Genomic DNA, 14,032 nt, shown 5'->3' on the forward strand with positions numbered 1-14,032 from the left:
GCGGCGGGCTCGCCGAGGGTCTTGGATATGAGTACGCGGATGTGTGTCCCTACTGGCTAGTTGTCCGCCGAGACTGGGTGACAGCCGATGAGCTTCATCGGCTAGGGCATCTAAGTTGTTGACTTGCTTGTGGATATCTTTGACCTTGCTCAATATGTTGACTTTGGTCAGCGGTGCAGAATATGCCCCATCAATTTGCCCCCAGCGTAGTCTATGCCGTGGCATGGGCTCCGATGTATGTTGAGCGTATATTCTGCGCAAGTATTTTTGCAAAATTTTTGGTATCGGCTTCTTCTGATGCATCGGCTTGATCATTCGTAGGCCTACCATATCCCCCCTCCACATGGATGTGTAATGGGCATCCGATGTGGAAAAGAAGTTGACGCTGGCTGAGACCAGGGCTGAGAGTGCCGGTTATTTCTGATTGCCCCCGGCCGGTGCTTCCTGGCTTGGTCGATCATGTGGCCGGCGGAGAGCAGGTGCCTAGGAATTTGTTGAGGGAGATCAACAATCCCCACAGACGGCGCCAATTGTTCCGGGTATAATTCCAGAGCAGATGTTTGATACCACTCGTAGCTAGTAGAATGATGTCCTTGCTTGAATCCTCCTTGCGATCTCCTGAAACGATGAACAAACTGAGGGCTCGGCCTCGCTGGGGCCTACCCAGGTCTTGTGGTAATCTTCCACCTTGATGGCCTGGTCGGCCATCTTCCGTGCGGCGTCCATGCCCAGGCCCCCGTGCTTGATGAGCTCGTCTTTTAAGTTTCCATTTGGGAGGCCCTTCATTAGTGCGAACGCCGCCGCCCGGGGGGTTGATCTCCCGAATCTGCACTGCCCCGTCCTCGAACCTCTTCACATAGCCTCGTAGGGGCTCGCCCTCCTCCTGTTTGATAGTTAGGAGGTCTGATGTCTCCACGGCCCTCCTTTTATTACAAGAGTACTGGGCCAAGAAGGCGTCCTTTAGGTCGGCGAAACAGTATATCGAGCCGTCGGGAAGCCCCTTGTACCAACTCTGAGCCATCCCATGCAGAGTCGTTGGGAAGACCCGGCACTGCACCTCATCGGGCTGCTCCCATACCGACATGTGAGACTCAAAGGCCTCGGCGTGGTCGGTTGGGTCACTATCTCCTTTGTATGTTAGCGCCGCAACTTCGGCTTGGGTGGCACGGCGGTGTCTAGGACATAGTCACCGAGGGGTCATTTGACCACGTGTCGAATGACACGCGGCGACCGACTCCTCGCATTCCTAGTCCGGCTTCTCTCCTCGTAGCGGGAAGGACTCCTTCTCCGACTTGGGCTTCTTCTCCGACTCTCCTGAGTCGGGCTTCGCTGGTTCCCCCGGGGTGTGCCTCGTCGGTGTTGCGGCGACGCCGTCCTCTCCCGAGTGCGAGAAGGACTTATGTTTACCACGACCACCTTGGGCTCCTCCGGCGTCTTGATAGCGCCAGCTTCTCCCAGTGCTCCGTTCAAGTTTCTTGGAGTCACGCCCTGGGCTCTGGTCTCCTGGATGGCTTCCGTCGCTCGTGTCGGCGTGCCTGTGTGAGCTGGTGCACTCCCAATTAGGTCCAGGAGTGTCTTCAGTTTTGCTACGTCAACCACCTGTCCCATGATGGTGACCTGGTTGACGGGCGGCGGTGTGTCCGGTGTTATCGGCATTCCGAATTCCGGTTGGATTACTCCGCCGGTGGAGGGTTGTACTACTCCAGAATGGTGAAATGTATCATCCTGGTGTAGCTCGATTTCGTCGGTCACGACTACTTGTTGTTTTGACATCTTCTCAGCTTTTGGGGTGGGTTTTTCTTGTGTTTTTGTTTTTGTTGTTTGGGAATGAATGTGACTAGCTTTTGGTGTCTTTCCCACAGACGGCGCCAATTGTTCCGGGTATAATTCCAGAGCAGATGTTTGATACCACTCGTAGCTAGTAGAATGATGTCCTTGCTTGAATCCTCCTTGCGATCTCCTGAAACGATGAACAAACTGAGGGCTCGGCTTTGGCCGAGCGTACTCACTCCGACGCTCAAGTCACTGTACTTCACTGTACTCGAACCTGGTAAAGGATACTGTATTTATTTCCCTCCATCGTTCCAACTCCGGATCGTTTTAGGGTATGGTTTGACTGTCAAACCCCACTAGACGACCACTATGTTACATGTCAATCATTATCGGTCAAGAATGACTTTAAGAAACTCCTTTCTTAAAACATTCGTATGCCCTGGCCAAGGTCTTTATATGACCAATAAGATTAATGACAACATAGAGTTCAAACTCATTACCTTGAGCTGACGGATTCCATCTTGACTCACCACTAATTGCATAGGTACTTAATTATACCCAATGACCATTCAACTAGCATTTTTACACACTAGGTGTCCGGTATCTAAGTACAATAAGTAGTCTATTAACTACAATGATGATCTCAGGTCAAAGGATAAAATATACAATTACTCCTTAAGAGAATTTCCACATTGACAGTGCATAGGTAATAATAACCATTTGGGAAATCTCACTGTTGATCACGTTCAATAATCATATCTCCATATGCATTATCTATATTATAACTTTAATGAATGAGATCCATTAATACTCATCTTATGAGTACCGTTATCAATATATTGGTCTATCCGGATTATCATAGTCCCATTCTGATAATCCCACGACCAAGAACACTTTTAGACTAAACTTTATAATACTCGACTCTCATTATCATAATCTTCATTATGATGTCAAGTATACCAGTTTAATCAAGGACTTATCATCGCATTAATACCTTAATAAGATAATAAGAAAAAGCCATCTAATTATTAATCTCCATTAATAATTACACTGTATGAAATTTGTTCAAAAACGTTTCATAACGATTGCTCTGGGGCATAGTTCCAACAATCTCCCACTTGACCTAGAGGCAATCGGTCATGAACCTTGATCCTATATTCCACTCGTGCTTGTCAAACTCCATTGATCAAAGCGCCTTAGTGAAAGGATCTGCATCATTTCTTTCCCTTACACCTGATGAATTTGAACATCTCCATGTTCGAACATTTCTCTCATCAGGTGAAATTTCCGAAGAGCATGTTTAGATCGTTGGTGGTCCCCTTAGCTTTTTAGCCTGTACAATAACTCCTTATTGACACACAATAGAGGAATACCTTCCTCCACTGAAGGAACAACACCAAGTTCAATTAAGAACTTTTTTATCCAAACGACTTCCTTAACAACATCACATACGGCTAAGTACTTTACTTCGGTTACTGAGTCAGCTACTTCAGCTTTTATGGAACTCTTCCAACTCACTGCTCACCCTTTAAGGTGAAAGCATAACCAAAGATAGACTTGATATCATCCTTATCCAATGCGAAACTTGCATCAGTACCGCTAAACACTTTTAGCTCACCATCTCCAAAAAAATGAGGAATTGGTCCTTAGTCCTTCTCAAGTACTCAAGGATGGTTTTCACCACTTTTCAATGTTCCTCACTCGGATTGTCTGATGCCTACTCGCTACTCCTAGCGGATAAGCCACACCAGGCCTTGTACAACATGCCATCTCAGTGTACAAAGTTTGGGAGAGCCCTAGCAGCTTCCTGAATCTATCTCCATAGATTCTTATATATTCCAAGAATATAAGCCGCTTCTCCCATATCCTTTATGGAGAATTGTTCAGATAGCCAAATCTCTATCTCTTTCATGGCTAGCACATCATTTCCTATAGCAATATGTCAGCCACATATAGCACTAAGAAAATGACTGTACTCCCACTAGCCTTCTTTGAGAAATATAAATCGGAAAGAAAACAATCCAATAAGAACATAATCATACATCATCATGATATGGACTTCCTCATAATGATATATAAGAATTTTAAAACATGCATGAGCCCCCCCGGTTGTCAGGTCGCTTCTCATCATAATTAAAATTCATCTGATTTTATCTTATAAAATCATTTTAGGCTCTACACTACATAGTCCCCTGGTTGTCAGGTCGTACCTATCAGTGTAGTTGAGTTTATCCACTCTAGTGACAGAAAATTAATAAATGTCATACCCTCTGGGTTGTCCAGACTAAAAGTACAAGATTAGTTAACTTTTCTTCACCCCCGTATCATATACAATAGACAATATTATTATATCTCCGAACTACAAGCCCCCTGGTTGTCAGGTCGCTTCTTGTAAACGAAAATAAAATAACTTTATTGTCTACCTGAGTGGCAACCTTTGACAAAATACCTCATATTTTATCAATTAAAAACTCAATAATCTTTAACTGGTCAAGTTTTAATGTCACTCAAACAATTTGAATAACACGAGTGCTTATATCGTATATTAGCACTAACAACTATATCTCATATAATCGTTAATTACAGAACTACAAATAGCCATCATATAACACTTGTAGTCTACCTTTGTCAAAAAAAAATTGCACTACTAAGAGAACTCTTCTCTTATATGTATAGTCAAATACGTACATAAACATGGGGTATAATCAATAAGCTCATTAAACAATCATTACACTAATAATTGAACAAATAAATCAAATTGATCATGCTTTCATGCCTATTTGCTCAAGTGTAAAACGTCAAGCAAGCAACCACTTTTTACAAAGGCAATGCAAACCTACGAATAATGAGAACCATGCGTCCGTAAGTTAAAAAAAATGACCCAAATTTACAAAATGTAAATGCAAAATTGGCTCTGATACCAATTGAAGGGACCGCGGCACATCACACGTAGCAGTGGAAGACGAAAACGCGGTCCTTCTGAGACCTATTGCATTTAAAAACTTGTAAAACTGGGTAAAGGGACACATACTTTATGTGTAGACAATAAATTGGTCTAACCCCGAAAATACGGAGTCTCTAGTGTATCCACACCGGTAGATAAACTAACGTTCTCAACCCTTGAGACGACCTCGGATATAGAGAAAACACTTTTCTCCCTTTTGTGTATGTACTAGTTGTTGCTCCGCGCCCTACCGGGCGCGGTGCCCCAATTTGGCTAATCGTCTAGTGAACCTCATTAGTAGACATCGAAATAAAAACGCAAACTGCCTTTCACCTGGTCAAAAAAACGTTTGTAGAACGGAGTAGCGTAAAAGAAGACATCTATGTAAAATACTTAAAGTACAGCTTGAGTATAATATAAATTAAAATGTCGCGGCCAATAAGTTTTTTCTATAAAGAAAAGCACATGGTACAAATGGAAATATAAGACAAGGTAACAATGCCAAAGTCGGACTATAACGTGATATGCTTATTAAGTTGAGTAAAATGACCGGGTGCGACGTCCCAAATTGGTGAAATGCTAAGAGGAAATAAGTTGGAAGTATGGAAAAAGAAAGGGAAGTGGTCCTTCCTGTATTTAGAAATTATGAACCGCACATCGTAGTGATCACCTAACTGGCAAAAATGCCTAAAAACACGATGTTTGATACAAAATAATTATGTAGTAATGGGCTTAAAACTTCTAAATCATTTAAGATCCAGATCACGGATCTAAGCTCAGTTATTGAAAGCCTTGAAGAGCCGAGTTATTCGTGCATGTGAAATATGCTCCATTTATATTAAATGATCAACAAACTGTCAAGAAGCTTATGACTCAAGGTTAAGGTAAGATTATTGGTAGTCTTGAGACAAGACTTTGGTAAGTCTTTAGATAAGACTCACTCAAGACTACCAATAATCTACCCTTGTCTTGAGAGAGTCTTAACAAAGTCTTAAGTTGAGTCTTAGAAATCCAAGACTCAACTTAAGACTTTGGGTGAGTCTTGACCCCACCTTAAAGGAAAATTATCTAATGAGTGGGCAACAAGTGTCCTTTCTTTTTGTTAAAAAAAAAAAGTGGAGTGAAAAAGTAGAGTCTTAGGTGAGTCTGACAAATAATATATAAAGTCTGAGGTGAGTCTGAGATAGGTCTGAACAATAAAGAAATAATAAAAGTTAGTGAAAAACTAATATGCTAGAGTCTTAAGACTTGGGAGAATCTGACGGATAATCCCACCCTTATGTTTGAGAAGGAGAATGAAAAGTGAACCATTTACATTGGTTGCATTTTTGCATACTATTCGTAAACACGGAATACAAATCACTCGTAACCCTATCTTTTCAGTTGAAATTAGTATCACTTAAACAACAACACAAGACCTTACACCAACAACCGATAAACTTAATACAATACAATATAAGGAGCACAAGTGAAGGATTCAATTGTCACTTACTTTGCTTAAATCGTTAAAAGTTACAAGATACGTAGAACATGTTGGTTGTGAGGTCTTGAGCGTATCACATATCTAATATTAAAGATCATTATTACACATTACAATGCATCGACTTCCGGATAGCAATCACCAACCTTCATTTGCAAGGACCGCCACACTTGTTTGCATCTTTGAAGCCAGAAAGTTACCACCCGTTGCTCATTCTGACCCATTCATGAATGACGCAGTGGAAAGCTGTAAGCCTCATATTAGCTAGTGCGTATCTAAATTTGATGATATAACAATAAGGCCAAAACAAGGCAAACTATAATTACTCGTTAATCCCTAGGGAAACTTTTTCGTTTTAGAATTCACAACTAAAAGACTTTTACTAATATCAAGACTAACATTGATAACCAATTACTCCCTCATGAAATTTTTTCGTTATCGAATTCACGAGAAAATGACCTTTAGGAATATATATATGATTTCTATGAGATATTATCAACCTACACAAGGTGATTTCTAATTATTCCTTTTTTCAAGTCCCCTAATCATGAAAATTCTAGTTAACAAAGTATTGTTTTGTAAGAAAAATACCTCTTACAACATACTCAGACAAACTCCAATTATGGGCTAATACTTTTTCTATAGAAAAAAGTTCCATCAAAATTATGAGAGCATGAGAGGACAAGTTCTCTCTCATATAAAACATTGTAATTCCAATCTATTTGTAAAAAAATCTCCGGGATCCTTAAACAACATGCTTTTCGCAACCCCTAAGTGAAGCTAAAAATACAATCTTCCATTGAAATTTTTAATAATTTAACTATATTGTTGTGATTCGGACACTGGTTTAAAAATAGGATCACCAACATTTGCTACAACTTTTATGCCAGGACGTGAATCTTGGTAATAAACAGATAGCCTAATTTTATATAAGTGAAGTATGCTCATTACTTAGTAATAAGTATTCCTTAATAAACACATTTAATAATGGTAATAAGACTTAGCATTACCTGTTTAATATCTGGTCATGCTACTTAGCTTTTTTGGTTAGACCATCCGCATTTCTCAGCACTATACTGGCCAAACAATGACATGCAATTAGCCCGGGTTTGTTTGACCTGAAACATAAAATTTGCTAAAGTACTAACCAACATGATATTTTCACGGTGCCCAAGGCGAAAGCAGTTCACATTAGAACAAAATTTTCGCATCAAGATGAAGGGATAAAATGAGTGTAAAACTGAGTAAATAGGAAAATTTCTCGCTTATGAACATTTGCAATCTATAAGCCACCAACCTCTCACAGAGAGGTCAGTAAATTGCAAAACTTACAAAATAAGAGATGTCGGCCATATTATATTCTCATGTGTTTGCTACAATTTCTTTTTGAAGAACCCACCTGAAAACGGTCACATTGGGTAACTTCGATTGAGTCTCGCATCCACATCATTTTTCATGTTTGGAAAAGAGGTGTGAACACTCCTAAAAAATTAAGTAATTAATTACCAAGAGCATGACGAGTCAAAAACAATGTGAGTTGGACCCCGCTGAATGCAATTCATAAAGAAGCACAAAGGATTGCGACGTACATAACTAACAAGTCAAAATCACTCGGAAAATGAATTAAATAGCAAATGACCAAACTCCCAACTGTTCCCAGTGGCAAGAGTTCAATATTACAAACTACGAAGTACTATTGCTATCTTGAGCAATAGGAAATGAAATTTCACCAAGTCACCAAGGACAACTTTTTCAAAGTATAACCAATGTTGTTCAGATAATTAGATAATCATATAATACTGGCTGTATACTCTCTCTGTCCCGGTCATTTGTTCACCTATTCCGTTTTATGGTGTCTCTTTCATTTGTCTATGTTTCAATATTCGGGTGGTTTTGTAAAAGTAATTTGCTCATCCAATAAAACTATTGTCCACTTGTCATCCATTAGATAGAACCGCAAATGATCCCCTCCTATCTCCTTGGTTTTTGTGCCCAAAAATAAAGGCAAACAAATGACCGGAACGAAGGGAGTACATATTTAGAGTCCGACTAAAAATAATAATATTTTCGAGAGCCAAATTGTGATCAGGAGACGAGCAACATATTATCAACAACTCCAAATATGTATACACTACTTATCTCCTAATTGCTACTCCAAGTTTGAGATTACAACTAAATCCCATGTTTAACCAATACAAGTCATTATAACTTTTGAGCTTAAAAAGGTTCATAACTTCTATTGTTTTAGATATTCTCAACAAACCCAAGCAAGAGAACCAAGCCACAACATCAATGCGATGAATCAATAAACCTATAACAAATTAACAATCTTCCAAAATTTCTTCCCAATCTAATTCTACAAACCTCAAAAAGGAAGAAAAAAGTAAAAATAACTACTCTTGTCTAGTTAAGGGCTATTGCCCTCTTCTTGCATCACAAAAGTGAACTGTAATAATAAACAATGAGTACGCCCGACAATTAGGAAGATTCCTTATCACATCATTTGGAAAGGCAATAATAATTAACATCGCCCAATTAAATCAAAATGAATCGTTCAGAAGTCAATTGCCAAGACAAATCAATACAAAAACAAATTAACAAGCACCGCACTAAGTCTGAAACCTCAGAATTCTGATCGAAAATCTCAAACTCTCGGAAATCCGATCAAAAATTTCTAACTCTTACCCACGAAAGACTCCAACATAGGTTAAAGATGCCATTCATTTAAACCCAAGCACCGCACTAAATCTAAAAAACAACTCAAAAACTAAGAGAATGACAACAATTAAGCAAACCCAATAATAACGATAAGTCTGCAAAAAAAAAAAAAAAAAAAAAAAAAAAAACCACCACCCGTCACACACTACTTCCAGCACACACTCGCAACCACTGTACCGTGTTCGTCGCTCCCACTCTAACAGCATGATACGCAGTCACGAAAGAAAATCTGGGGTCCCGCGATCAGTAGTACACAAAATTCTGACCCAGATTTATTTTACATGGGAAACTAAGAGGACTGAGGGAATAAAAGCGAGGAAATGGAGAAGGTTATCTGGGGTAAAGTGTTATACATAGTCGGTGGTCATGCAAATTACTGTTGGTTTATCAAGGTTGTGGTACCGGGCTGCTAAAACTGTTTTGCAACCGCAAAGTCTAGGTGTAACAGCTGATGCCAGAAGCTTAATTTTATTGTACACAAGCAATAGAACATAGTTCTTAGTGAATGCAGAGAACACAATAGAAAAGATAAAATGATTAAGCTTATTGTAAGGAAAGCAATGAGGTAGTATGGAACAACCAAAAAAAAACATAAAAGTGATCATACTCAGAAAATAAGAATTTACCAAGAAGCCTAATTTGTATTTCTCCTCCCTCCCCAACAATCCCCATGTATGAGACAAAGACCTAATAAGAGTGTAAGCCACTATCTCTACGAATCAATCACCAATCTCATGTCTACTACTGTGATCAATTCCCTGCACCTCGCATCCCTGCCAACCCTCCCTAAACTCAACAATCACACTCCCTGATTCCGCCACTTCACAATTGCCATTGTCACTTGTGCCACCAACTTATGTCGATGACGCCGTCTATTTTAAAGACTGAACAGGGACAAAAGACACCTGCTAGTTTTAGATATCCTAAAAAAAAGCACCTGCTAATTTCAAATCTCCACAGAGGTTGATCATGAAAAAAACAACAGAGAATTGTGATCATGCCAAGAAAGTAAGAAACTATCAAGAAACCTTATTTATATTTCTCCTTTGTCCCTAACAATCCCCATGTATAAGACATGTCTAAGCTATTATCTCCACGAATCACTTGCCAAGTTCAAGCTTGTTACTATTATTCTCAGCTACAACACAACACCTCACAATCACCAAAATAGCCTTCTTCAAAAGATAACCTCGTTGTTAATACCAACTGGTACGATAAGCTCATCTCATTAAAAAGCCAACTCTAAAATTCCATAACTCCAACCAGTTTTTTTTCCTTATAAAAAAGGAAATGAGCCGCCCAAAAAGCAACAATACATCCCAACTTCTTACACATGTCTCCTTTATCCCTTTACTAAACTCAATATAGGGCTATATGACCACCATGAATACATGCTTTTATTCTCCGGTTGCGATGATGCAGCCTAAACTCAAAGGATATATATGTTCTCACATTGTATGACGCATAAGAAATAGCTTTTACACCTCATTTAATAATTACAATTAATGAGCCGCATAAATATTATAAGACCATTATACGCAAAACAATGATCTTAAAAGACACAATTAATGAACCAATAACTTATCTTGTATCATCAGAGTAGGATTAATTAACTTTAAGACTATTATAACACGTGATCAAGTATAAAAAGAGGAGGAATGCGCTATGTACACACAAAAGGCTCACAATAAATGGTATACCATTAATGCAATTACCTGAACTATCGAGCCATCAGCAATCTTCGCCCCACACACACACACACCATAAAGAACAGCTACAAGCTTGATCAAGCAAACCAAAAAATTAAACCAGATACATCCGAATAAGAATACCGTCTCTGCCGCAAACAAAGAACACCAAATCCTAGAAAGGGCAAATACCTGGAAATGCAAGAAACCCAATATAACACAGGCCAGAAAATGCTTTGAAAGGTATAAAAACACAGCAGAGATAAGTAATTTGGCTGGCGTTAGACGATAACCTAATTATCACCCTCACCAACGGCAACCTCTTGCTTGTGTCCATTACACACACTATGATATTTGAAAGCCACTTCTAATAAAGAACACCCAAAAAATCCTATAATAAAATAGCAACTGGCCTGCATCGCCCAACAACTGCAACTCCTAGGCAAGAGGAAAGCTAGATTTTATAAAACAATTTAGAAGGAAAGGGGGTTAATTTTTTGGAAATTGATTGGCACACCACATAAACATGCAATACTCTAAACACAAGTTAATAAATGCTGCCACATAAAGGAGTCTTGATTAAGCATGGCTTCCAGGAAGAACAAAAGCCAATGAGCTAAGCATAAATTTAAGCAGCCATCAATGTTATTACCTCCATCATCATCACTATCATCAGTATCCCAATACGGAGGTGAGGTCGAGGGGGTACCATTCTCAACCTCGCTTTCGAGAAGACCTCCGGTCGATTAATGCATCACTCGATTGACAACGCTGCCCATTCGATAATCCATTCGCTGCTCTTCCACCAGCAGTTTCATCACTTGCAGTTCCAGCCATATCCCAGACTCTAAAACACCTCCCTCTACACCCTTTCAACTCTTCTAGCTGCAATCGACATTAACATCAAAACATTCAATAAACGAAAAACAAAGCCCAAACAATCATCTAATTATTAGTAGCTCAAATCAGCGAAAAAACTCCTCATGCAAATGATGCAATGTCTCCATCACTTTACAAACAAAATCAAAACAATAAATTAACTCGCCGCACTTTCAAATTTGACTGAAACAGAAATCACCGATATATTAAATTAACAAAAACACCAAATTAACTCACAATAGTTTTAAATTTGATTAAATCAGCAATACACACCACATATATAAATACATTAAAGAAACATATCACATCAAAATTATTCGCCAACGGAATCGAAAGCAAACCAATAAAACAATTCATATTAGTAAGCTAATGTTGTACACCTATTTTTTCATTGTTTTGATGTTATATGAAAAGAATTGGCTATAGTTCCACATATATGTGAGTTGTCCTAATTTTAGCACTTCGGTTAATACACTTCTTGCCAGAAACTTCGGGAGTGTCGTTGCATATTCTTATATGGTAATATAAACGAAAGTCCTGTCAGCAAAGTATAATATAAGCAAGAGGATTCGGTTGTATGATCTCAAGACCTACCTTATTGATACTAACAACGGGTTAGTTGCCTCTAGCTCTAAATAACACTCGCCTATATTTGAAAGCCACCTCTAATAAGACTTGTTAATGTTTAGATTATAAAGCATTCTCATCAAGAGACACCCAATCGCAACACCTACAGCTTTCAAACCCAATCCATAACAATCACGGAATTCATGGTCATTCAATCCACATTCCAATAACCTCACATCTACTGTCAGCTAAGCAAAGGGCACACAAAACCGCGGGTGCTAAATTGTGTCACCAAAGTATAGTATAGGCGAGAGGTTTAGGTTGTATGATCTAGAGACCGGCCTTAATAATCCCAACAACGGATCAGTTGCCTCTATCTCTAATTACACTCGTCGATGTTTGACAACCACCTCTAATAAGCCCCGTTGATGCTGGTAATATAATCTGTTATCACCAATAAACACGCAAAAGTTTCTAGACCCAATCTATAACCATCACATAATTCATAGTCACTCAATCCACGTTCCAACAGCCTCACATGTATCGTCAACTAAACGCACACCAACTGAGTTAAAAGAAATACACCAACTCAATGAAAAGACGACAGTGTAGTGAACAAAAGACTGAGAAACCAATAGTACAACTCACATATAACGACGCTTCCATAAACTTTCAACAATAACAATAACAGTAATACCCAATAAACACAGTACACATTGAAGGAAAATAGTCGGACCCCATGATAATAAGTTCCCAAAGGAAAAAATGTAACGATAACCGTTTTTTATAGATATTGTAAACAAACTTCTACAAGGTAATCAAGTGTAGCAATACTGTACTTTATAAAACTGTATGCAATATGATTTGCACAGGACAACGAAGCTCAACAAAATAAATCGAAAGTCACTAAAAAACGCAATAAAAATAAGCTAAAGAACAAACAAAACATGAAATGACCACCATCAAAGAACAAAATTCAACAAGGTACTTGAATGGCCACAAGGGGAAAAAAAGAGGAAAGTATAAATCAGAGCACTCACCACAACCCAACAAGGAAAATTGGGATTATCAGCTCAAATCAGGGACTGCGCTATAGCACTGAACTGATGTAAAAATATAAACAAAGCATTAAAACAGTAACAACCCAATTATTAAGAATAACAAAAATCACACAAAGAGCATGATATACCTATTATATAAACAAAGTAGAAAAATGAAGAACTTAAGATTAATGTCATCTTGCAATACCTGATAATCAAATAGATAATCGCAAAAAAGAGTAAAAATCATAAATATTATGATTAGTATATGAATAACCCTAAAAATAAACCCAAAAAATTGAACTAATGTAAAGATTGATGAAAATGGTAGTCGAGAATTCACCTTTTTGAGTGAAAGAGATGAGATGATAAACAACAAGGTGATGGGAATTGAAGAAAATGATTGTTGCGCAGCGGAGCGAGAAAAGGGTTTTTGAAGGTGGTGTAGGTTTGTATTAATTGAGCAGCAAGATGGAAAGGCAGAAATGTAGAATGAAAGGATGAAAGGCTGTTGAATAAAATACGGTAAAGTGAGAAGGGAGGGTTAGGATTGATAGGGAGAGGTCGAGGGTGGAGAATGAAAGGCTACTATTCATTGCTACAGTGGTCCAAGTTCTCTCTTTTTAAAGAGTAAGGATGAGTGTAAGACGGAATCAAAACTTGTTCTTGTGCTTACAAAATTCATGGCCACGCCTCCTATTTATAGTGTGCAATTTCTTAACCAACAAGGCATAGCATGTGGGGTCACCAATAGCATACCCACATTGAGAAAGGCACGTAACAACATGAAACCAACTTTGCTTTTGATTTGCATGCCAATATTTCACATGCCAATTCACGTGGGCCTTGGCCAATCCAATTCCATCTCTTATACAAACACGTGTTTCCGATATTAACTATATTTCCGTGTTAGCGGACAATATAAAAATATGTCGTCGAGATT

General features: G+C 38.8%; 1 protein-coding gene across 5 annotated transcripts; it reads right to left on the reverse strand.

Annotated features, from left to right (window-relative positions):
* Window positions 1-5,965: 5,965 nt before the first annotated feature.
* Window positions 5,966-13,727, reverse strand: LOC141606797 (uncharacterized). 5 transcript variants are annotated; one of them, XR_012526826.1, is made up of 8 exons: window positions 13,433-13,727; window positions 13,239-13,297; window positions 13,090-13,152; window positions 11,256-11,488; window positions 10,631-10,795; window positions 7,597-7,679; window positions 7,208-7,315; window positions 5,966-6,443 (listed from the first exon to the last, which is right to left on the reverse strand). XR_012526826.1 is itself a non-coding variant. In XM_074426104.1 (7 exons), the coding sequence occupies exons 4-6, from the start codon at window positions 11,313-11,315 to the stop codon at window positions 7,232-7,234; spliced, it is 309 nt and encodes a 102-aa protein (XP_074282205.1). In that variant the 5' UTR covers window positions 11,316-11,488; window positions 13,090-13,152; window positions 13,239-13,297; window positions 13,433-13,727; the 3' UTR covers window positions 5,966-6,443; window positions 7,208-7,231. The 5 variants fall into 5 exon arrangements, 4 of the variants coding, with proteins under 4 accessions (XP_074282205.1, XP_074282207.1, XP_074282208.1 ...); XM_074426104.1 differs by lacking the exon at window positions 7,597-7,679; XM_074426106.1 differs by lacking the exon at window positions 7,597-7,679 and having other exon boundaries at window positions 13,090-13,147; window positions 13,433-13,712.
* Window positions 13,728-14,032: the final 305 nt, after the last annotated feature.

Source organism: Silene latifolia, chromosome 10 (genome assembly GCF_048544455.1).
Source record: "Silene latifolia isolate original U9 population chromosome 10, ASM4854445v1, whole genome shotgun sequence".
Taxonomy (NCBI): Eukaryota; Viridiplantae; Streptophyta; class Magnoliopsida; order Caryophyllales; family Caryophyllaceae; genus Silene; species Silene latifolia.

Excerpts from the sequence above, each read along its gene's own strand:
- LOC141606797 (XM_074426104.1), bottom strand. The coding sequence starts at position 11,315 with ATGGTACCCCCTCGACCTCACCTCCGTATTGGGATACTGATGATAGTG. Across the intron at positions 10,796-11,255 it reads TGATAGTGATGATGATGGAG|GTATTTGCCCTTTCTAGGAT; the intron begins GTAATAACATTG and ends TTGCATTTCCAG. Across the intron at positions 7,316-10,630 it reads CTGATGGCTCGATAGTTCAG|GTCAAACAAACCCGGGCTAA; the intron begins GTAATTGCATTA and ends TTTATGTTTCAG.